Source organism: Salmo trutta, chromosome 5 (genome assembly GCF_901001165.1).
Source record: "Salmo trutta chromosome 5, fSalTru1.1, whole genome shotgun sequence".
In the NCBI taxonomy this organism is placed as follows: Eukaryota; Metazoa; Chordata; class Actinopteri; order Salmoniformes; family Salmonidae; genus Salmo; species Salmo trutta.
The window spans coordinates 11016496-11040361 of record NC_042961.1 but is presented as its reverse complement, the minus strand read 5'-3'; the positions used below and the strand labels follow the sequence as shown (position 1 = coordinate 11040361).

General features: G+C 41.7%; 1 protein-coding gene across 2 annotated transcripts in view; it reads right to left on the bottom strand.

The window, feature by feature from the left end:
• Positions 1-23866, bottom strand: part of LOC115193654 (attractin-like protein 1) — a 341916-nt gene that overhangs the window by 115848 nt on the left and 202202 nt on the right. For both annotated transcript variants that reach the window (XM_029752515.1, XM_029752516.1), the window contains one exon: positions 8272-8350. In XM_029752515.1, coding sequence (XP_029608375.1) covers positions 8272-8350 — 79 coding nt within the window. The remainder of the gene's footprint in view (positions 1-8271; positions 8351-23866) is intronic.

Genomic DNA, 23866 nt, shown 5'->3' with positions numbered 1-23866 from the left:
ATAGTGTGAGTCATTAACGCACAGTGGGCCTGTAAACATTACGACTGTGTTTGGAGATACACTGATTTACTGTCCCTGTCTCCTTATATGGCAGTTACTTCAACTTCTGTGTCCTCATTGGCCTATACCCCAATACACTGACCGTTTTAATAACTATCACTCATGCAGCTTGTAACAAAATCAAATTAACACAAAGTCAGCTCTGTTTATTGAAATTGTATGTATAATCTGATAATTCTAAAGAAAAACCAGGATTTATGGGTAAATAAAACTATGATCCTGATCAGCATATGGTAGACTGGCTAACATGGTGGTATGATACAGTTTCCTGTCTGAAAGGGTAAACCTTGGGTTTATCTAAATGGGCTCTGATAAATCCATCCCTAAATGGAAAGAAAGCTGTCCTACCAGATCATCATTTTTTAAATACAACATTGAAGGAGGTTGGTCAGACTTTGACATCATCCTCCCTCTGTACGAGTGCTGTGGTGATCTGTGGTGGCATGCAGAATAGCTGTCAGCCTGTCTGACTGAGTGCTGCTGACGTTTGGGGGCTGGGCGTTGGTTTGTTTACACTGAAGCTGTCCGGGGGAGCCAATGCGTGGCCACATTAAACCCTTCTCCATTATTAATGGCTGCCATAATCTGTCCAACAGGAGATTGTGGTCTGTGTTGCACAGTGTGAGGGTTCTATAGTTGGTACCAACTACCAAGTACTGTAGGCCTTCAGAGTCACTGACAGCTATTGAAATAACTTTCTCATGACATTTATTCTCCCTCAACACATTAGGTGACTGTTCCACTACTGCCGGAAAATATACTAACTTTATCAATTAGATTATCAAACATCTAAATGACTACATTTGTTTACTGGGAGCAACTTCATCTATTGTAAATGTATATAATTGCTTTCAAATCTGGCTAATTTGAGAATAACAGGGAAAGTTAACTAATAACCCTAAAACATTGAATTGAATCAAATTTCTGGTGATGGAATGTTTTTGCAGCTCATACAGCTGACTATCTTTAAACCTTATTGTTTCATTTCTTTGCAGTCATTGATGCATTATGTGAACTGCTTTATGCAAAGAAGTACGACCGTCTAATTTAAGATAAGGTACGTAACGGGAAATTGGTGCAATTATCATACAGACGCCAAAAGGTCAGAAGTGGACAGCCTTAACAAGTCTCTCACCTAATATTACACACAATCACACACACACGGTTTAATTAATGCCCACAAAAATCATGTTGCTCTTTAGAGGACGACAGCGGTTCAACTAAATTACAGGAAGAAATCAGCATTTAATCAGAGAATTGGGCAACATCTGTCTGTGGTTTGGATTAGCAGTTAGGAGATTGGACTGGAGACTAGAGGGGGATGGATGGTATTCTCAGAGGGGAGCTGGTGAGAGACATATGCATCACTTCCATACTCTCCAATCTGACTAAGTCCAATACATATTTTAGCTGCCTGAACATTTTAGGGGTAAATATGAGCCAATGCAAATGTAAAGAACACATTTACTGTACAGCTGCTTAAGAGAAGGACAAATAAAGAGTGGGTATCAGACAACCAAATATGAATAGAACATAGGAGAGCGACGCATACATTTGACAATTAAATGAGAAGGCCATTATCTATTCCTTTGTTTGTTTATTTATCAATTGTGAGAAGAGGAGCAAACTTAATGAGGTTAGTTGTCAAAATACAGCTTTTTCACGGTCTACAGAGGGGCAACCCTATTAGGGGAATCAAAGACGCCTGTACAAGCCGTCTTGGGCATCTTCATTAGAATTTCAAAGTAGTTTTGATTGTTTGATCTCATATCCAAAAAGTATTGTTGGAAACGTAATTAGCATAAGCCTAGCTGTAAATGTATTTTCCACTCTGCTGGTTGTGATCCATAATTAACTCTGAAGAGATCCCATTTTCACCTTCTCTACAATAATCCCCCTAGAGTTTACCCTTAGGAGATGTGCTAACAAATGATATGTGCCTCTGTGAATACAATATAATTGTCAGTACAATGGAATTAAGTCAAATAATGAGACATTGGCCTTTATCGTATTACTGTATAGTTGGGACTTGATCTATGCCCACTATCATCTCTGTAATCCATTAGAAGATCACATATAGAGATAAAACTGCATCTTTTATTGTTGAAAAGAAAATGACAGAAACCTAGAGCACATGTGGTTTACATGTAAGTTAGCAAACCAGTCCTCTAATCATCACAGAGGACAATTCCCCCATGGGCCTGTACAGTATAATTTACAATATCATTTTTGGGGGGTTTCACTTATATAACCCTGGACCCCTCATTTACAACCCATGAGAAAATATACTAATATACTAACAATCTTAAAGAGAAATGCGAACATTGAAAAATAATAATGGCTGTTATAAATTAGGCCCATTTGGTCCTATTGACCCCAAGCATCCGAGGCACCTAGCATCAGCAATATATATTACATCTAATATTTATTATCTGTAATAATATATTGTATTATATCTAATATTTATTATCTGTAATAATATATATTGTATTATATCTAATATTTATTAGCATCCAACTCCATTCATTTGCATTGTGAATTTTCCCCTTGATGGTGCAGGGTAAGTGATGGAGGAAGTGGATCAGAAGACTCCTACGTATCTAATCACAGTTACGAGCTGCCAGCACTGACACCAGACAATGGCGTTTCACTGTTTCTGACTGTGTGTGTGTGTGTGTGTGTGTGTGTGTGTGTGTGTGTGTGTGTGTGTGTGTGTGTGTTTGAAAGACACATACACACACAAAAACAAGTCAACACTCCATTCCCCTATTGACCACAGGCACTAGAATGGTTATCACACTACCTTTACATAACATCTTTTTGACAGAAATGTTTTTCTTCATTTCACTACATGCCTCTCTGTTCCCACCCTGGTCATAAAACTGGGCTCCAACCCCCTGTAATATATGGGATGTAGTAAAATAACTAATACAGCTGGCTGTGTGTGATATCAGTGACACTGGACTCTAACCCATGGGTGACCTGCCATGTTAATGCTGAGTGTTGGCCTCCACAGAGAGGGGAGTGAGACACAGTGAATGCAGCATTGGAGCTCTTCTGTGATATGGGACTCTTGCTCATTAATAATGTAGACGTGTCCACAACCAAGTGTGCTCTCACTGGGGAACAGGACTAAACAAATACACGGATAGCCGGGTAAGAGGAGACTTTACAGTACACTGCAGATATCGCCACCATTCATACTGGCATAAAGCTCTGTGTTATGGATTCATATCGGCTGCATAAGTACAAACAGGAGTGCAATGCATGTACAGGGGCTGTATTTTATACTCCCAGTGGCCATCCAAACCACACACACACACTTCTACAACAGTAGATACAACAGAAAACTTGTTTCACACAGTATAACACAACTTCCTATAGTAGGTCTAATCCAAACGTGGCAGAGAACTTTGAAGGACTTAACTAAATCAACAGCGGTCCCACTACAGCGGCAAGAAAAAGTATGTGAACCCTTTGGAAATACCTGGATTTCTGCATAAATTGGTCATAACATTTGATCTGATCTTCATATAGGTCAACACAATAGACAAACACAATCTGTTAAACGAATAACACAAACAATTATACATGTTCATGTCTTTACTGAACACACCGTGTAAACATTCACAGTGTAGGGTGGGAAAAGTATGTGAAAGCTTGGATTTAATAACTGGTTGACCCTCATTTGGCAGCAATAACCTCAACCAAACGTTTTCTGTAGTTGCGGATCAGACCTGCACAACGGTCAGGAGGAATTTTGGACCATTCCTCTTTACAAAACTGTTTCAGATCAGCAATACTCTTGGGATGTCTGGTGTGAACTGCTCTCGAGGTCATACCACAGCATCTCAATCGGGTTGAGGTCAGGACTCTGACTGGGCCACTCCAGAAGGCGTATTTTCTTCTGTTTAATCCATTCTGTTGCTGATTTACTTCAGTATTTTGGGTCGTTGTCCTGTTGCATCACCCCAACTTGAGCTTCAATTGGCGGACAGATAGCCTAACATTCTCCTGCAAAATGTCTAGATAAACTTGGGAATTCATTTTTCCATCGATGATAGCAAGCTGTCCAGGTCCTGAGGCAGCAAAGCAGCCCCAAACCATGATGCTCTCTCCACCATACTTTACAGTTGGGATGAGGTTTTGATGTTGGGGTGCTGTGCCTTTTTTCTCCACACATAGTGTTGTGTGTTCCTTCCAAACAACTCAACTGTAGTTTCATCTGTCCACAGAATATGTTGCCAGGAGCGCTGTGGAACATCCAGGTACACTTTTGCAAAATTCAGACGTGCAGCAATATTTTTTGGGGACAGCAGTCGCTTCTTCTGTGGTGTCCTCCCATGAACACCATTCTTGTTTAGTGTTTTATGTATCATAGACTCGTCAACAGAGATGTTAGCATGTTCCAGATATTTCTGTTAGTCTTTAGCTGACACTCTAGGATTCTTCTTAACCTCACTGAGCATTCTGCACTGTGTTCTTGCAGTCATCTTTCCAGGACGGCCACTCCTGGAAAGAGTAGCAACAGGGCTGAACTTTCTCCATTTATAGACAATTTGTCTTACCATAGACTGATGAACATCAAGGCTTTTAGAGATACTTTTGTAACCCTTTTCAGCTTTATGCAAATCAACAATTCTTAATCTTAGATCTTCTGAGATATCTTTTTTAGGCATTGCTTCTTGTGAATAGCAAACTCAATTTTTTTGTGTTTTTTATAGGGCAAGGCAGCTCTAACCAACATCTCCAATCTCATCTCATCTCATTTCATTGATTGGACTCCAGGTTAGCTGACTCCTGACTCCAATTAGCTTTTGGAAAAGTCATTAGCCTAGGGGTTCACATACTTTTTCCAACCTACACTGTGAATGTTTAAATAATATATTCAGTATAGACAAGAAAAATACAATAATTTGTGTTTTATTAGTTTAAGCACACTATGTCTATTGTTGTGACTTAGATGAAGATCAGATCAAATTTGATGACCAATTTATGCATAAATCCAGGAATTCCAAAGGGTTCACATACTTTTTCTTGCCGCTGTATATAAAATTAATCTGATAATCTGAAACATAAAATACTTTAAAAATGGTCTAATATGATGCAAACATTTTGATCAAAGGGCCAAGACAGGGACAAGACAGGGACAAGACAGGCGGGAATATTCTCCTCTGTGATATTAAAACCATTACATATCTGAACGCTTGGAGCACCCATCTCCAAAGCACATATTTGATGAAAAGAAAAGTGCCAACTGTAGCAGCCTTGGCAGAGGAGGAACAAAGCCACCAGTGTTTAACTATCAGAGTCCCCTGTGAAATCTCAATGGATATCACAGAAACCGAGCACGTTACCATCTCAATTAAATCCACGCTGCTGTTCGTATTGATTTTAAAAGCCTAATGATGACTCGTTTAAGTTTTACATTTGTATGCGTGTGTTCATGGTACTGTTTCGCAGCCTGTGAAAAAAAAAAGTAAAACAAGAGAAAGCATGAACACGATGTGGCATCTGTTCTTTAAGTGATATATCACTCTATTCCACTTCATTTAGCATCACTCCATCAGAGTTAATTGGTTCATGAGGAGCAGTAATTAAGGGGGAATGGCCTTGTTTATTGCTGCGCTCCGTTCATTAAGGAGTGAGCCGTGTTTGCAGAGCGGGTGACATTAACACACCCTTCAGAACAGCCAAGGGTCAAGTAGCTGACATTTGTTGTAGTTGGCATTTGTTCCCACTACATAGCTCAGCCACAAAATTGTCTATATCGTAAAAATGTATGAAAACAAAAAATGGTCTTAACTTAAGGTTAGGCATCAGGTTAACAGTGTGGTTAAGGTTGCCTAGTCACTTTATCCCTACCTACAGTATATGTACATACAGTGCATTTGGAAAGTATATTTTGACATTTTGTTACGTTACAGCCTTATTCTAAAATGGCTGAAATTCATTTTTTTCCCTCATCACACATTACCCCATAATGACCACGCAAAAACAGCTTTTTAGAAATTGTTGCAAATGTATATATATATATATATATATATATATATATGTATAAAATATGAAATATCACATTTACATAAGTATTCAGACCCTTTACTCAGTACTTTGTTGAAGCACCGTTGGCAGCGATTACAGCCTCAAGTATTCTTGGGTATGACGCTACAAGCTTGGCACACCTGTATTTGGGGAGTTTGTCCCATTCTTCTCTGCAGATCAAATCAAGCTCTGTCAGGTTGGATGGGGAGCGTAGCTGCACAGTTATTTTCAGGTCTCTCCAGAGAGGTTAGATCGGGTTCAAGTCCGGGCTCTGGCTGAGCCACTCAAAAACATTCATAAATGCTTAGGGTCGTTGTCCTGTTGGAAGGTGAACCTTTGCCCCATTCTGAGGTCCTGAGCGAGGTGGAGCAGGTTCTCATCAAGGATCTCAGTACTTTGCTCCGTTTATATTTCCCTCGATCCTGACTAGTCTTCCAGTCCCTGCCGCTGAAAAACATCCCCACAGCATGCTGCTGCCACCTCCATGCTTCACCCTAGGGATGGTGCCAGGTTCCCACCAGATGTGACGCTTGGCATTTCATCAGACCAGAGAATCTTGTTTCTAATGGTCTGAGAGTCTTTAGGTGCCTTTTGGCAAACTCCAAGCAGGCTGTCATGTGCCTTTTACAGAGGAGCGCCTTCCGTCTGGCTACTCTACCGTAAAGGCCTGATTGGTGGAGTGCTGCAGAGATGGTTGTCCTTCTGGAAGGTTCTCCCATCTCCACAGAGGAACTCTGGCGCTCTATCAGAGTGACCATCGGGTTCTTGGTCACCTCCCTGACCAAGGCCCTTCTCCCCCGATTGCTCAGTTTGGCTGGGAGGCCAGCTCCAGGAAGAGACTGGTTGGTTCCAAACTTCTTCCATTTAAGAATGATGGAGGCCACTGTGTTCTTGGGGACCTTCAATGCTGCAGACATGTTTTGGTACCCTTCCCCAGATCTGTGCCTTGACACAATCCTGTCTCGGAGCTCTACGGACAATTCCTTCCACCTCATGGTTTGTTTATTGCATTGACATGCACTGTCAATTGTGGGACCTTATATAGAAAGGTGTGCGCCTTTCCAAATCATGTCCAATCAATTGAATTTACCACAAGTGGACTCCAATCAAGTGATAAATCATCAAGTATTATCAATGGAAACAGGATGCACCTAAGCTCAATTTCGAGTCTCATAGCAAAGGGTCTGAATACTTATGTAAATAAGGTATTTCTGTTTTCTATTTTTAACACATTTGCAAACATTTCTAAAACCCAGTTTTCGCATTGTCATTATGGGGTATTGTGTGTAGATTGATGAGGAAAAACATTTATTTAATCAATTTTAGAATAAGGCTGTATCATAACAAAATTTGGAAAAAGTCAAGGGGTCTGAATACTTTCCGAATGCACTGTATTTACCTCAATTACATCGTACCCCTGCACATGGACTCAGTACTGCTATCCCATGTATATAACCAAGTTATCATTACTCATTGTGTATTTATTCCTTGTTATTATTTTTGAAATGTATATTATTTCTCTCTACAGCTGTTGTTTACAAAGCATGTGACAAATACAATTTGATTTCGATTTGATTTCTGACTTTGTGGCTGTGACGACCCTTGGCACTGGAGGGGGTAAATGGGACTTTGCCTGCAGGTGAAGCTACTAGTGAACTGCACACATTGGGTATGGTACAGAATGTAATGGGGGGGGGGGGGTACTACCATTACAAAAACATTCTGTAGTCGACCCTCAGTCAGTTTCATTGAGGAGCTGGCCTGTGCACTTGTCCATGAAAAGGTGGAGAGAATTTTGTCAATATTTCTAAAGCTGCCAAATATGCATATACTGTACCTGAAAGTCTTACCAATTATCACTATTCAAGATACATTGAAACACACAGAGAGACACACCCAGAGTCTGAGTTGGTGAGAGTAAAGCACCCTCTCATTTGCGTCAGTTTGAATCGAGTGTTGTATGGTGTGCTCCAGGCAGACTACATCTCAGTTGCCCACCAGATCTCCCAACTACACCATAATATTTAGTAATCTGATACCTGTCTGCTCAGTTGATGTGGCACTTAAATACTGGTAGATGTGCACAGTGCAACTGAAAAGTAATCTGCCTGGAACACCACCATGGTTTCCAACAATTACGACAGCTGAGGAGATTGACATATGACCTACCTCTCTCCTCCTGGACGCCCAGCACGTCTGTTTGACCTTCCACACCACTGCCGCCACCAGCAAAAGGGACAGGAAACAGCTGCAGGAGGACAACAGGACAACCAATCAATAAAACAATCAAACAATTAGCTAATCATCCATTATGTTATCCATTCATTCTACTATTTTACAATCAACCCTATGATGTCACAAGAAGAGTCAGGAGCCATTTTCATGGTCTACCATGTGGGGTCACCACCTGTATTTAGCGGTCACATGACCAATCTGGTAACGCTTTCTAATAACGTTCAGTAATAACCATTTATAAATAGTTCGATCACCATTTATCAATTAGTATTCCTACGTGTAAATGTTAGGAAGCGCTATATATAGACAGTTATTCACACAACTTAAAAATGCTTTCTAAATGATTTACACAATTATTTATAAAGGTGCCCTTTTAAACCACTCTAAAGTGAGCCCTATTCATACTTTAGAAATAATTTATAAGCGCTTTGAATGGCCAGTGTAATCATCTCCTGGAACTACTTTGTCAATGGTTTAAATGGCCAGTGTAATCATCTCCTGGAACTACTTTGTCAATGGTTTAAATGGCCAGTGTAATCATCTCCTGGAATTACTTTGTCAATGGTTTAAATGGCCAGTGTAATCATCTCCTGGAACTACTTTGTCAATGGTTTAAATGGCCAGTGTAATCATCTCCTGGAATTACTTTGTCAATGGTTTAAATGGCCAGTGTATTCATCTCCTGGAACTACTTTGTCAATGGTTTAAATGGCCAGTGTAATCATCTCCTGGAATTACTTTGTCAATGGTTTAAATGGCTAGTGTAATCATCTCCTGGAACTACTTTGTCAATGGTTTAAATGGCCAGTCTAATGATCTCCTGGAATTACTTTGTCAATGGTTTAAATGGCCAGTGTAATCATCTCCTGGAATTACTTTGTCAATGGTTTAAATGGCCAGTGTATTCATCTCCTGGAACTACTTTGTCAATGGTTTAAATGGCCAGTGTAATCATCTCCTGGAATTACTTTGTCAATGGTTTAAATGGCCAGTGTAATCATCTCCTGGAATTACTTTGTCAATGGTTTAAATGGCCAGTGTATTCATCTCCTGGAATTACTTTGTCAATGGTTTAAATGGCCAGTGTATTCATCTCCTGGAACTACTTTGTCAATGGTTTAAATGGCCAGTGTAATAATCTCCTGGAATTACTTTGTCAATGGTTTAAATGGCCAGTGTAATCATCTCCTGGAATTACTTTGTCAATGGTTTAAATGGCCAGTGTAATCATCTCCTGGAATTACTTTGTCAATGGTTTAAATGGCCAGTGTAATCATCTCCTGGAAATACTTTGTCAATGGTTTAAATGGCCAGTGTAATCATCTCCTGGAATTACTTTGTCAATGGTTTAAATGGCCAGTGTATTCATCTCCTGGAACTACTTTGTCAATGGTTTAAATGGCCAGTGTAATCATCTCCTGGAATTACTTTGTCAATGGTTTAAATGGCTAGTGTAATCATCTCCTGGAACTACTTTGTCAATGGTTTAAATGGCCAGTCTAATGATCTCCTGGAATTACTTTGTCAATGGTTTAAATGGCCAGTGTAATCATCTCCTGGAATTACTTTGTCAATGGTTTAAATGGCCAGTGTATTCATCTCCTGGAACTACTTTGTCAATGGTTTAAATGGCCAGTGTAATCATCTCCTGGAATTACTTTGTCAATGGTTTAAATGGCCAGTGTAATCATCTCCTGGAATTACTTTGTCAATGGTTTAAATGGCCAGTGTATTCATCTCCTGGAATTACTTTGTCAATGGTTTAAATGGCCAGTGTATTCATCTCCTGGAACTACTTTGTCAATGGTTTAAATGGCCAGTGTAATAATCTCCTGGAATTACTTTGTCAATGGTTTAAATGGCCAGTGTAATCATCTCCTGGAATTACTTTGTCAATGGTTTAAATGGCCAGTGTAATCATCTCCTGGAATTACTTTGTCAATGGTTTAAATGGCCAGTGTATTAATCTCCTGGAACTACTTTGTCAATGGTTTAAATGGCCAGTCTAATCATCTCCTGGAATTACTTTGTCAATGTACTTTGCAGATGATTTGGTTGCCTTTGCAACTTCTTTGACTGTTTTCATTTCTCCATGTGCCTGCATAGAGCGCGCTGCCTGTCTGTTTACCTTAGAGAAGATTACAAAAATGTCCGCCACAAGGCTAGCAGCACCGAACACTATGAAATAGACTTTAAGATTGAGTGGCTGGCTGCTGAAGTAAACCAAGTGAAATATGGTGAAATGGCATCAGTTGGACACCATCAATATCCCCAGGGAGCAAGCGCATTCCATGGAGTGGGTCAGGGAGAATAGGAATGGTCTTGCACTTCTGACAGAAAGCACTGTCACACAGAGTGACCCTAATGCCAATGACATCTGGAGGTTAGATCACACAAAGCCCGTCTTTCAACCACAGCTTTTACAAGTCCTGGAGGCCAACGCACCAAACCGCCAAGGCAGGAAGTCAATTAGAGACACTTGTGAGTTACAGTCCAAGACAATTGCTATCTTTATAACTAACGCCTTCCGTGTACAGCTAGAAAGAACCGCAGAAGCAATGACCACATCGTAAAGGGCTAAAGTGTTTGAATTAGCGTGACATTTCCAAGTCAAGCCTGCTGAAAGGCTGTGAATATGCTCTCTCACCACATGTTCTGGAAAACCACTAGTACATCAACTATCAGAGGAATTAGCCTAGTTAGTGGTGTACCAAATACAGTACTTTAAAAAAAAATGTTTTATTTATTAACTTTATTTAAGAAGGGAGTCTGCAGGGAGTCTGATTAAGACCAAGGTCTCTTCATCAGATGAGCCCTGCATGAACACATCAATACACAACAATTACACTATACACATCTACACATCAATTACACAGTTATAAAAACTAAGGACACTAAAGAGGCCTTTCTACTGACTCTGAAAAACACCAAAAGAAAGATGCCCAGGGTCCCTGCTTATCTGCGTGAGCGTGCCTTAGGCATGCTGCAAGGAGGCATGAGGACTGCAGATGTGGCCAGGGCAACAACAACTGCCCGAGTTACACCAGGAACGCACAATCCCGCCATCAGTGCTCAGACTGTCTGCAATAGGCTGAGAGAGGCTGGACTAAGGGCTTGTAGGCCTGTTGTAAGGCAGGTCCTCACCAGACATCACCGGCAACAACGTTGCCTATGGGCACAAACCCACCGTTGCTGGACCAGACAGGACTGGCAAAAAGTGCTCTTCACTGACGATTCGCGGTTTTGTCTCACCAGGGGTGATGGTCGGATTTGCGTTATCGTCGAAGGAATGAGCATTTTATACCAAGGCCTGTACACTGGAGCGGGATCGATTTGGAGGTGGAGGGTCCGTCATGGTCTGGGGCGGTGTGTCACAGCATCATCGGACTGAGCTTGTTGTCATTGCAGGCAAACTCAACGCTGTGTGTTACAGGGACGACATCCTCCTCCCTCATGTGGTACCCTTCCTGCAGGCTCATCCTGAAATGACCCTCCAGCATGACAATGGCACCAGCCATACTGCTCGTTCTGTGGGTGATTTCCTGCAAGACAGGAATGTCAGTGTTCTGCCATGGCCAGCGAAGAGCCCGGATCTCAATCCCATTGAGCACGTCTGGGACCTGTTGGATCAGAGGGTAAGGGCCATTCCCCCCAGAAATGTCCGGGAACTTACAGGTGCCTTGGTGGGAGAGTGGGGTAACATCTCACAGCAAGAACTGGCAAATCTGGTGCCGTCCATGATGAGGAGATGCACTGCAGTACTTAAAGCAGCTGGTGGCCACACCAGATACTGACTGTTACTTTTGATTTTGACCCCCCCTTTGTTCCGGGACATATTATTCCATTTCTGTTAGTCACATGTCTGTGGAACTTATTCAGTTTATGTCTCAGTTGTTGAACCTTGTTAGGTTCACACAAATATTTACACATGTTATAAATGCAGTTGACAGTGAGAGGACATTTTACATACACTGTGCCTTTAAAGAGCTTGGAAAATTCCAGAAAACAATGTCATGGCTTTAGAAGCTTCTGATAGGCTAATTGACATAATTTGAGTCAATTGGAAGTGTACCTGTGGATGTATTTCAAGGCCTACCTTCAAACTCAGTGCCTCTTTGCTTGACATCATGGAAAAATCAAAAGAAATCAGCCAAGACCTCAGAAAACAAAAAATTGTATCTAGTATCTATAGCCACAGTAAAACGAGTCCAATATCGACATAACCTGAAAGGCCGCTCAGCAAGGAAGAAGCCACTGTTCCAAACCCGCCATAAAAAGCCAGACTACGGTTTGCAACTGCACATTAGGACAAAGATCGTACTTTTTAGAGAAATGTCCTGTGGTCTGACAAAAAAAATAAAATTCTATATATTTTTTTTTTGGTCATATATATATAATATATATATATACATACACACACATACATACATACATACATACATACATACATACATACATACCAATTACACATATATATAAATATATACACACACACGCACGCATCAATAACACAGTTCATGAGAAGCAAAACACAATCATAAACATACACATTCTTCAGTAAAAAAGAAAACTGTATGGTACATCTAGTTTTCACTATAACCATGTGTGTGCAGGCAATATTGTGTAAACTTAGATACGGCATAAACATTTCTATGGCAGGTCTGATTAAATATGACCATACGTCAAGCATAGTCTATGACCGATTTCTTCACCAATGTCTTAAAACTGTGGGAAAATAAATAAATGATAAAGTCTCACACAACCCTATGATGGCTGTAGCTCCATATTGCTGGCAGGAGTGTAACTAGGATGGTTGGGAACAGACTCTTCCTCTCCTCCAACACCGCTCATTGGCTTGGCCATATTTCAAAACACAATCAGTCCAACATTCCACATCAAATCTATTAACTCAGCCAGCAATTAATCCCAAACGGGGCGGCTTACTGCAGTAATGGGGAGAGAAGAGGGCTAACTGTTGCTATTCTATAGGTATTAGGGGGAGGAGAGTGTCAAAGCTGATTCCACTCCCTGTCGTTGAGCATACTTTTCTTGGGGTTACACATATACATTAATGGCTTTAGCCAAGTCATCCGCAACCAATGAGATTCAAACCAATGAGTTTGAATGGATATACACTGAGTGTACAAAACATTAGGAACACCTTTGTAATATTGAGTGGCACCCCCCTTTGCCCTCAGAACAGCCTCAATTCTTTGGGGCATGGACTCTACAAGGTGTCAAAATATACTTATTTAACCGTTCTCCTTCCCTTCATCTACACTGCCTGAAGTGGATTTAACAAGTGACATAAATAAGGGATCATACAGTGGTTCCTCCTTTAAAAGTTGCAGTGTACTGCGGCGCAGCTTGTATGGTGCCGCAGAATTCTATGACACTTTATTTAAGTGTGAACCACTGGTACCACTAATGCTAATTAGTGCTAGTTTGACCACCAGAGGGCATCTTTGAGAAGCATTTGATAGCCTTCAATAGTGGCTGTACAAGAGAATGCGGGCACGCGAGAGACCGGGGTTCAATTCCCTGACAGGGAGGAAGGAGTAGGCTGTCCTTGTTAATAACAATTTGTTCTTAACTGACTTGCCTAGTTAAATAAAGGTCACACTAAGAGCATAACATTTCAACACCCTAACTAATACCCAAACGGAGATTCAGTGAAAATAAAAATCTCATTGATTTATCAAGACCAGTCCCCATGCTTGTCTCAGAGCAGCGCAAAACAGTGCTAAAATAGTTGTAGGCTTTTGCTTCAAATCCTATTGCTTCTAACTTCAATATGCTCATTAAATAAATAAGACCTACACCACTTTTAACAGCACATTACTCAACACTAGTGAGACTCATGTTGCCTACGGCAAAATGTCACCTCATGGGTCTCCCGGTGGCGGACGGAACGGGTATCGAACCTGCATCTGTAGCAACGCATTTTGCACTGCGGGAGCCCCCATCCACTCAGGAGCCCCCATCCACTCAGGAGCCCCCATCCACAAAGTATCAAAATACAGAGAGGTGTTGGTAAAGGTATATTGTCCTGCTAATAGCCCATAATGGGCTATTATAATACTGTACATGGTGTCCAGGTCAGGATAACCAAAACATTTCTTTATTAAAGACCATCAGAAAGAATGTTGGTACTTATTTATTTTGATCCAAAGCCAAGAATGAGTGAGTCACTCAGCTTTATGTACCGCTATATGACTGTTTCATCAACTTGATAATATATAACGTCGTTCTGGAGGTTATTTTGTTTTCAAAACAACGAAAGAGAGCGATTGTAATCTGAATAAAGGCCAAAATAATATCTGTAAAGGCCAAAACAATTATTTCTGTTTTTAGAGGGAGAGAAACGCTGGGCCAATTGTGCGCCGCCCATATGTCCAAAATATAGCCCTGCTAATAGCCATAATGGCGCTGTACAACGTGACCTTGTGTTGGAAAGAGTATTTTCCAGTAAGCAACAATTTGTTTACCTTCATTAGACAACTTTGTTCCAATATTTCTGTAATTCAGTAATATTTATTCCCATGGTAATTTGTTATAGATCCCTAACTAAATAATCAGCATTGTGAAAGAGTATTTGTATCATTATTTTATTAACGAAAGCATAAAGATGTTGATGAAGAAATACTGTACTGCTGTTTTAAGTTAGAAATGTAACACTTCAGAATCTAATACATTGCAGGTAGGGGGATGTTCACACCTACAGTAGCCGGGCTGTAAAGAGTCTATTGTCCTGCTAATCGGGCTACAAGTGTTTGGAAACCTGTTTTCAAAATGCCACCAGCTGTCCATCACTACTGTAAATAAAAACACAGCATCTTGTTTGCCTTCTTTATTGTAACCACAATGTCACAAATAATTTAGATCTACCTTTCAATTACTTTCAGGTTTGGGATTAAATTGATTAATATTATGGTGTTTCTATTCCAAGGAAAAGGAAAAACCCTCTGGGAGTACAGTACTGGGCTATTTAGCTAAAGAATCCAGTAATCCTGCGGACACGGGGAAGACCGGGGTTCAATTCCCTGACAGGGAGGAAGGAGTAGGCTGTCCTTGTTAATAACAATTTGTTCTTAACTGACTTGCCTAGTTAAATAAAGGTCACACTAAGAGCATAACATTTCAACACCCTAACTAATACCCAAACGGAGATTCAGTGAAAATAAAAATCTCATTGATTTATCAAGACCAGTCCCCATGCTTGTCTCAGAGCAGAGGGAAAGGTTCTAAAATAGTTATAGGCTATTGCTTCAAATCCTATTGCTTCTAACTTCAATATGCTCATTAAATAAATAAGACCTACACCACTTTTAACAGTACATAACTCTAAGAGCAAAATAATCCTAAGAAAATTAAATAATAAAAACCTTAGTGTAACAACAGTTCTAGTAAGTAATACTGAAGTTGTGCCCAATTATCATTTTCTATTTAGGTTTATGTCACCCATTCATTGTCAGTTAGAAACATAGTAGGACCCAAAAGCATAATCAGTGCTCTAACTCCCCCTTGTGCTGGTCTGGAGCAATGAAGTGGTGACGCAGGGTACCGTACTAAACCACAAATGACCTCTAAGTCCCGCGGCGTAAGCTCGCAACTTTTAAACGAGGAACCACTGTAGCTTTCACCTGGATTCACCTGGTTAGTTTATGTCATGGGAAGAGCTCAGTGTATGTATAATTGTGTGTGTGTGTGTGTGTGTACGGAGGGGCTGAGGTTCAGTATAGTGGATCGCATGAACATGGGGAAGGGGTTTAAAAGACATCCAATCATCACAATCACTGGAGAACATAGCAGAAAACACCAGTAGCAAACTATGTGATCAGTACCAAATCCTCAGCACACAATCCACAAATTACCAAAATAAATAAAGCCCACTTCCATCTCTACACCATAGGATGATTTCTAAGGGAGACCGAACAGTGAATAAGACGATCCCAATTGTTTACCTTTCTATCTGTGACACAAAGCACACGAAGCAGTGTTGTTTGTCACACTGCCAGGAGTATCCCTCAGGTCGCAGTGGCACAGTGTTGATACATTCTGAATTAATTGGGACAGCTGAAAGAGGCTTAATAGCCACTTAGCTTTGTATATTGTCTCTGTGCTGAACTTGAGCGAGAAAAGAAGCAGAGATGATTGCTAATCAGCTGAGAGAGAGGAAAAGAGTAATTGGACCAAACTGAACTGCAATGTCACCAATTCTAGTAGCATTGGGGCTGAAGAGGAGAAGCACCATAAACGCTCCTTCATTATTACAATTTTTCTTGCTCATTTAGGGAACCGCTCTGAAAAGGGTGAATGATAGAGAGCAACCACTCTTCAGATAAAAGCTGGTCAAATTAGTTTTTAGCAGTTAATCAGTCTCTTGAGCCTTGTTCACATTCGCAGTTTGAAGTGACTCAAACCATTTTTTGTGGTGGCATATCTGATTCGAATCCGTTCTTTTTCCTGCAGTCTGAACAGCCAAAAAGCACATGGATTTTGATATTTCAAGTAGGTGGTTTGCATTCAGATACAAGACTGATTTCTGGCCATGCAACTTGTGTCTGAACGGTCAAATCTGATTTGTTTGCCATCAAGCGGTTTATCTTGTTACTTGCTAGCTACTCTGTTGACAGATTGACAAGAACATGTGGTCGCTAACTAGCTTGTTAATCGTTGACCAACAAATGAGTGACTGTGCTAGAAAGTTAAACAGCTACAGTACCTACCTAGCTAGTTGACTGCCCTGTGGCTCGTCAAAAATGTATTGTTTTGAAAGTTGGATCATCTTATCTTTTGAGACTTGAAAAGTGTTCTTACACTATGATTTTGAACATTCAAGGCAACTGGGAGACGTTCCGGCAGGCATTGTTGTTACCATAGCTTGCTACATAACTGATAAGTGATAAGAAGCACGAGCACCACCAACAATTTGCCTACACCACTGTGCACACACCCGTAGTTACTATGACAACTAGCGTAGCCATGTCAGAAAATGACTGCTGTCTGGACACACACAAATCCAATTTGGTCACTTGTAACTTGACTCCAAGATGGCACAGCAGTCAGCAGTCAGACGTCCGCTGTCCTCCTCTTGTCGTGTCCCGTGTATATATATATTTACATCTGAGTTCCATCAGCCACTCCTGGGTTACAACCACCTATCCGGACCCGTTTTACTACTGATGCGGAGCCCCATTGGGCCTTCACGACTGGACTACCGACGTTATCTGCCCGAGGGAGTTATTCAACTGGCCCCTCCGTCACGACGTAACCTGAACGCCCATCTGCGGCCCGCTAACCGTTAGCTGTCTTATCGGCTGCTATCTTAATAGGTCTATCGGACTATTTTCTTGGGCCACTATAACTATTTTGCCAATTGGACTGGTCCCCCCTACCACACGAAACCCCACTAATCTACAGACGGAAACGCACGAGGTGGCTAAAAACAGACCTTCCTCCATCTTCTGCCAGCTTGCTACCTATGGCCCGGCTAGCTGTCCGAATCTCACTTGGACCCTTATGATCACTCGGCTAAGCATGCCTCTCCTTAATGTCAATATGCCTTGTCCATTGCTGTTCTGGTTAGTGTTTATTGGCTTATTTCACTGTAGAGCCTCTAGCCCTGCTCATTATACCTTATCCAACCTTTCAGTTCCACCACCCACACATGCTATGACATCTACTGGTTTCAATGATGTTTCTAGAAACAATATCTCTCTCATCATCACTCAATGCCTAGGTTTACCTCCACTGTATTCACATCCTACCATACCTTTGTCTGTACATTATACCTTGAAGCTATTTAATCGACCCCAAGAAATCGGCTCCTTTTACTCTCTATTCCGGACGTCATAAACAACCAATTCTCATAGCTTTCAGCCGTACCCTTATCCTACTCCTCCTCTGTTCCTCTGGTGATGTAGAGGTGAATCCAGGCCCTGCAGTGCCTAGCTCCACTCCTATTCCCCAGGTGCTCTCTTTTGATGACTTCTGTAACCGTAATAGCCTTGGTTTCATGCACGTTAACATTAGAAGCCTCCTCCCTAAGTTTGTTTTATTCACTGCTTTAGCACATTCTGCCAACCCGGATGTCTTAGCCGTGTCTGAATCCTGGCTTAAGAAGTCCACCAAAAACTCTGAAATCTTCATCCCTAACTACAACATTTTCAGACAAGATAGAACGATCAAAGGGGCGGTGTTGCAATCTACTGCAGAGATAGCCTGCAGAGTTCTGTCCTACTATCCAGGTCTGTATCCAAACAATTTGAACTTCTACTTTTAAAAATCCATCTCTCTAAAAACAAGTCTCTCTCTGTTGCCGCCTGCTATAGACCACCCTCTGCCCCCAGCTGTGCTCTGGACACCATATGTGTACTGATTGCCCCCCATGTATCTTCAGAGCTCGTGCTGTTAGGTGACCTAAACTGGGACATGCTTAACACCCCGGCCATCCTACAATGTAAGCTTCATGCCCTCAATCTCACATAAATTATCAATGAACCTACCAGGTACCACCCCAAAGCCGTAAACACGGGCACCCTCATAGATATCATCCTAACCAACTTGCCCTCTAAATACACCTCTGCTGTTTTCAACCAAGATCTCAGTGATCACTGCCTAATTCCCAGCATCCGTAATGGTTCAGCGGTCAAACGACCTCCACTTATCACTGTCAAACGCTCCCTCAAACATTTCAGTGAGCAATCCTTTCTAATCGACCTGGCCCGGGTATCCTGGAAGGAAACTGACCTCATCCGGTCAGTAGAGGATGCCTGGTTATTTTAAAAAAATGCCTTCCTCACCATCTTAAATAAGCATGCCCAATTCAAGAAATTTAGAACCAGGAACAGATATAGCCCTTGGTTCTCTCCAGACCTGACTGCCCTTAACCAACACAAAAACATCCTGTGGCATTCTGCATTAGCATCGAACAGCCCCAGGGATATGCAACTTTTCAGGGAAGTTAGAAACCAATATACACAGGCAGTTAGAAAAGCCAAGGCCAGCTTTTTCAAGCAGAAATTTGCTTCCTGCAACACCAACTCAAAAATGTTCTGGGACACTAACGTCCATGGGGAATAAGAATACCTCCTCCCAGCTGCCCACTGCACTGAGGATAGGAAACTCTGTTACCTCTGATAAATCCACTATAATTGAGAATTTCAATAAGCATTTTTCTACGGCTGGCCATGCTTTCCACCTGGCTACCCCTAGCGCAGTCAACAGCACTGCACCCCCCACAGCTACTCGCTCAAGCCTTCCCCATTTCTCCTTCTCCCAAATCCAGTCAGCTGATGTTCTGAAAGAGCTGCAAAATCTGGACCCCTACAAATCAGCCGGGCTAGACAATCTGGACCCTTTCTTTGTAAAATTATCTGCCGAAATTGTTGCAACCCCTATTATTAGCCTGTTCAACCTCTCTTCCGTGTCGTCTGAGATTCCCAAAGATTGGAAAGCAGCTGCTGTCATCCCCCTCTTCAAAGGAGAGGACACTCTTGACCCAAACTGCTACAGACCTATATCTATCCTATCCTGCCTTTCTAAGGTCTTCAAAAGCCAAGTCAACAAACAGATTACCGACCATTTCGAATCCCACTACACCTTCTCTGCAATGCAATCTGGTTTCAGAGCTGGTCATGGGTGCACCTCAGCCACGCTCAAGGTCCTAAACGATATCGTAACCGCCATCGATAAGAAACAATACTGTGCTGCCGTATTCATTTACCTGGCCAAGGCTTTCGACTCTGACGATCACCACATCCTCATCGGCAGACTCAATAGCCTTGGTTTCTCAAATGATTGCCTCGCCTGGTTCACCAATTACTTCTCTGATAGAGTTCAATGTGTCAAATCGGATGGCCTGTTGTCCGGGCCTCTGGTAGTCTCTATGGGGGTGCCACAGGGTCCAATTCTTGGGCCAACTCTTTTCTCTGTGTACATCAATGATATCACTCTTGCTGCTGGTGAGTCTCTGATACACCTCTACGCAGACAACACCATTCTGTATACTTCTGGCCCTTCTTTGGACACTGTGTTAACAACCCTCCAGACGAGCTCCAATGCCATACAACTCTCCTTCCGTGGCCTCCAACTGCTCTTAAATACAAGTAAAACTAAATGCATGCTCTTCAACCGATCGCTGCCTGCACCTGCCCGCCCGTCCAGCATCACTACTCTGGACGGTTCTGACTTAGAATACATGGAAAACTACAAATACCTAGGTGTCTGGTTAGACTGTAAGCTCTCCTTCCAGAATCACATCAAACATCTCCAATCCAAAGTTACATCTAGAATTGGCTTCCTATTTCGCAACAAAGCACCCTTCACGCATGCTGCCAAACATACCCTCGTAAAACTGACTTTGGCGATGTCATTTACAAAATAGCCTCCAATACCCTACTCAATAAACTGGATGCAGTCTATCACAGTGCCATCCGTTTTGTCACCAAAGCCCCATATACTACCCACTACTGCGACCTGTACGCTCTCGTTGGCTGGCCCTCGCGTCATACTCGTCGCCAAACCCCACTGGCTCCAGGTCATCTACAAGACCCTGCTAGGTAAATTCCCCATTATCTCCGCTCACTGGTCACTATAGCAGCACCCACCTGTAGCACGCGCTCCAGCAGGTATATCTCTCTGGTCACCCCCAAAGCCAATTCCTCCTTTGGCCATCTCTCCTTCCAGTTCTCTGCTGCCAATGACTGGAACGAACTACAAAAATCTCTGAAACTGGAAACACTTATCTCCCTCACTAGCTTTAAGCACCAGCTGTCAGAGCAGCTCACAGATCACTGCACATAGCCCATCTATAATTTAGCCTATACAACTACCTCTTCCCCTACTGTATTTATTTATTTTGCTCCTTTGCACCCCATTATTTCTATTTCTACTTTGCACTTTCTTCCACTGCAGATCTACCATTCCAGTGTTTTACTTGCTATATTGTATTTACTTTGCCACCACGGCCTTTTGCCTTTACCTCCCTTATCTCACCTCATTTGCTCACATTGTATATAGACTTACTTTTCTACTGTATGTTTGTTTTACTCCATGTGTAACTGTGTTGTTGTATGTGTCGAACTGCTTCGCTTTTGTCTTGGCCAGGTCGCAATTGTACATGAGAACTTGTTCTCAACTTGCCTACCTGGTTAAATAAAGGTGAAATAAAATAAAAAGATTAAAAAAAACTTGCTGTTTAGTCAGTATTCTTAAAACGGATCTGAAAAACAAAACTGACTTGAGCTTTAAGGCCTGCGGTGTGAGCAAGGCTTTAGATTGCTACTCCATGTTGAGAGTCTAGTGGGAGGTTAAAATGAAGTGAGAACCTCCCAAACTTTTCTCCCACACTTTAGTTTTTTTTTCTCCTACGTGCATGTGTTAAATATAAGCATGATGTACTGTAGTAGATAGCTGATTCTGTGACTTAAATGACAAATAGTGCAAATATAGCGAACGTGTTTCCCCTCATGTGTCCAGCCTTAGTCCCACCCTTTTCTCATTCAAACTTCTCCTTATTCAGACAACCAAAATAATAAAGTGCATTTATTAATACCAAGGACGGATAAACAAATCTTGTCTTCAGCTACTTATACAACGGTGGGTCTAAATTTGTACAAACCTTGCTGTCGGTCTCTCCGACATTTGCAACATTGTTTCAATATTCAAATTCAACTTTGTCTCAGGCCTAACAACACCATGTGTCAATATATCCTCCAAACACCGGCTTCTCTGGCGTTAAATCTTAAATAAGCCCGTTTCCCCAACTCCAGTCCTCCAGAACCCCCAACAGAACACATTTGTGTTGTAGCACTGGACCAACAGACCTGATTCAACTCATCACAGGCTTGATGATTCGTTGACAAGTTGAATCAGGTGTGCTTGTTGAGGGCTACAATGAATAAGTGTGCTGTTGAGGGTACTGGAGGACGGAAACACAGGCATAAGCTGCTAAAATGTCTATAGCAGGGACATCAAATCACATTTTATTGGTCACATACACATATTTAGCAGATGTTATCGCGGATGTAGCGAAATGCTTGTGTCCTATTTCCAACAGTACAGTAATATCTACAAATCTAAAAGTAAAATAATGGAAGAAATAAGAAGTATAGAAATATTAGGACGAGCAATGTCGGAGTCCAGGAGTATAAATATACAGTGCCGTGAAAAAGTATTTTTTCCCTTTCTGATTCTGAATCAAATCAAATTTTATTAGTCACATGCGCCGAATACAACAGGTGTAGACCTTACAGTGAAATGCTTGATTGCAAGTCCTAACCAACAGTGCAGTTTAAAAAATATGTAATTAAAGAGCAGCAGTAAAATAACAATAGCGAGACTATATACAGGGCGTACCAGTACAGAGTCAATGTGCGGGGGCATCGGTTAGTTGAGGTAATTGAGGTAATATGTACATGTAGGTAGAGTTATTAAAGTGACTATGCATAGATAATAACAGAGAGTAGCAGTGGCGTAAAAGGGGGGGCTGGGGGAGGCAACGCAAATAGTCTGGAATGTTATGAGATCTTCAACCAAAACCTCATATTGGATCAAGAGAACCTGAATTTACATACACCCAATTCCCCTGTGTGAAAAAGTAATTCCCCCTTCCACTCAATAACTGGCCATGCCAACTTTAACTGCAATAACTGCAACCAAATGCTTCCTGTAGTTGCTGATCAGTCTCTAACATCGCTGTGGAGGAATTCTGGTCCACTCTTGCATGCAGAACTGCTTTAACTCAGCGACATTTGTGGGCTGCTCATTTCAAGTCCTGCCACAACATCTCAATTGGGATTAGGTCTGGACTTTGAATATGCTATTTCAAAACTTCAAATGTGTTGCTTTTTTAGCCATTTTCATGTAGACTTGATTGTGTGTTTTGGATCACAGTTTTGCTGCATGGCTCAGCTGCACTTCAGCTTCAGCTCCCAGACGGACGGCCTGACGTTCTCCTGTAGAATTCTCTGATACAGAGCAGAATTCATTCTTCCTTCTATTAAGGCAAGTCGTCCAGATCCTGAGGCAGCCAAGCATCCCCAAACCATCACACTACCACCACCGTGATTGACCGTTGGAATGAGGTTCTTACTGTGGAATGCAGTGTTTGGTTTTCACCAGGCATAATGGGACCCAGCATTGAATAGTCCTTACCACGGGTACTTCCTAATTGAGTTTCAGCCTATAGGAAGGGAGGAGAAGAATGGAGGCGTGATCTGGCAGAGGACGGCCTTGTAACCGTCCTGAAAGGGAGAATAGCAATGGTCGAGAGTTTTTGATGCCCGAGATGCCTTACATTTGCTTATTAAAGTCCCCAGCTACAATAAATGTGCCCTCAGGATAATGTCCAGTGTAGTTCCTTGAGAGCCGTCTGGGTGTCAGCTTGAGGGTGAATATACACGATTGTGATGATGACCAAAGATAATTATCTCGGGAGGTAATGGGAATCGGCATTTGATTGTGAGGTATTCTAGGTTGGGTGAACAAAAGGACTTGAGTTCCTGTATGTTACCACAATCACACC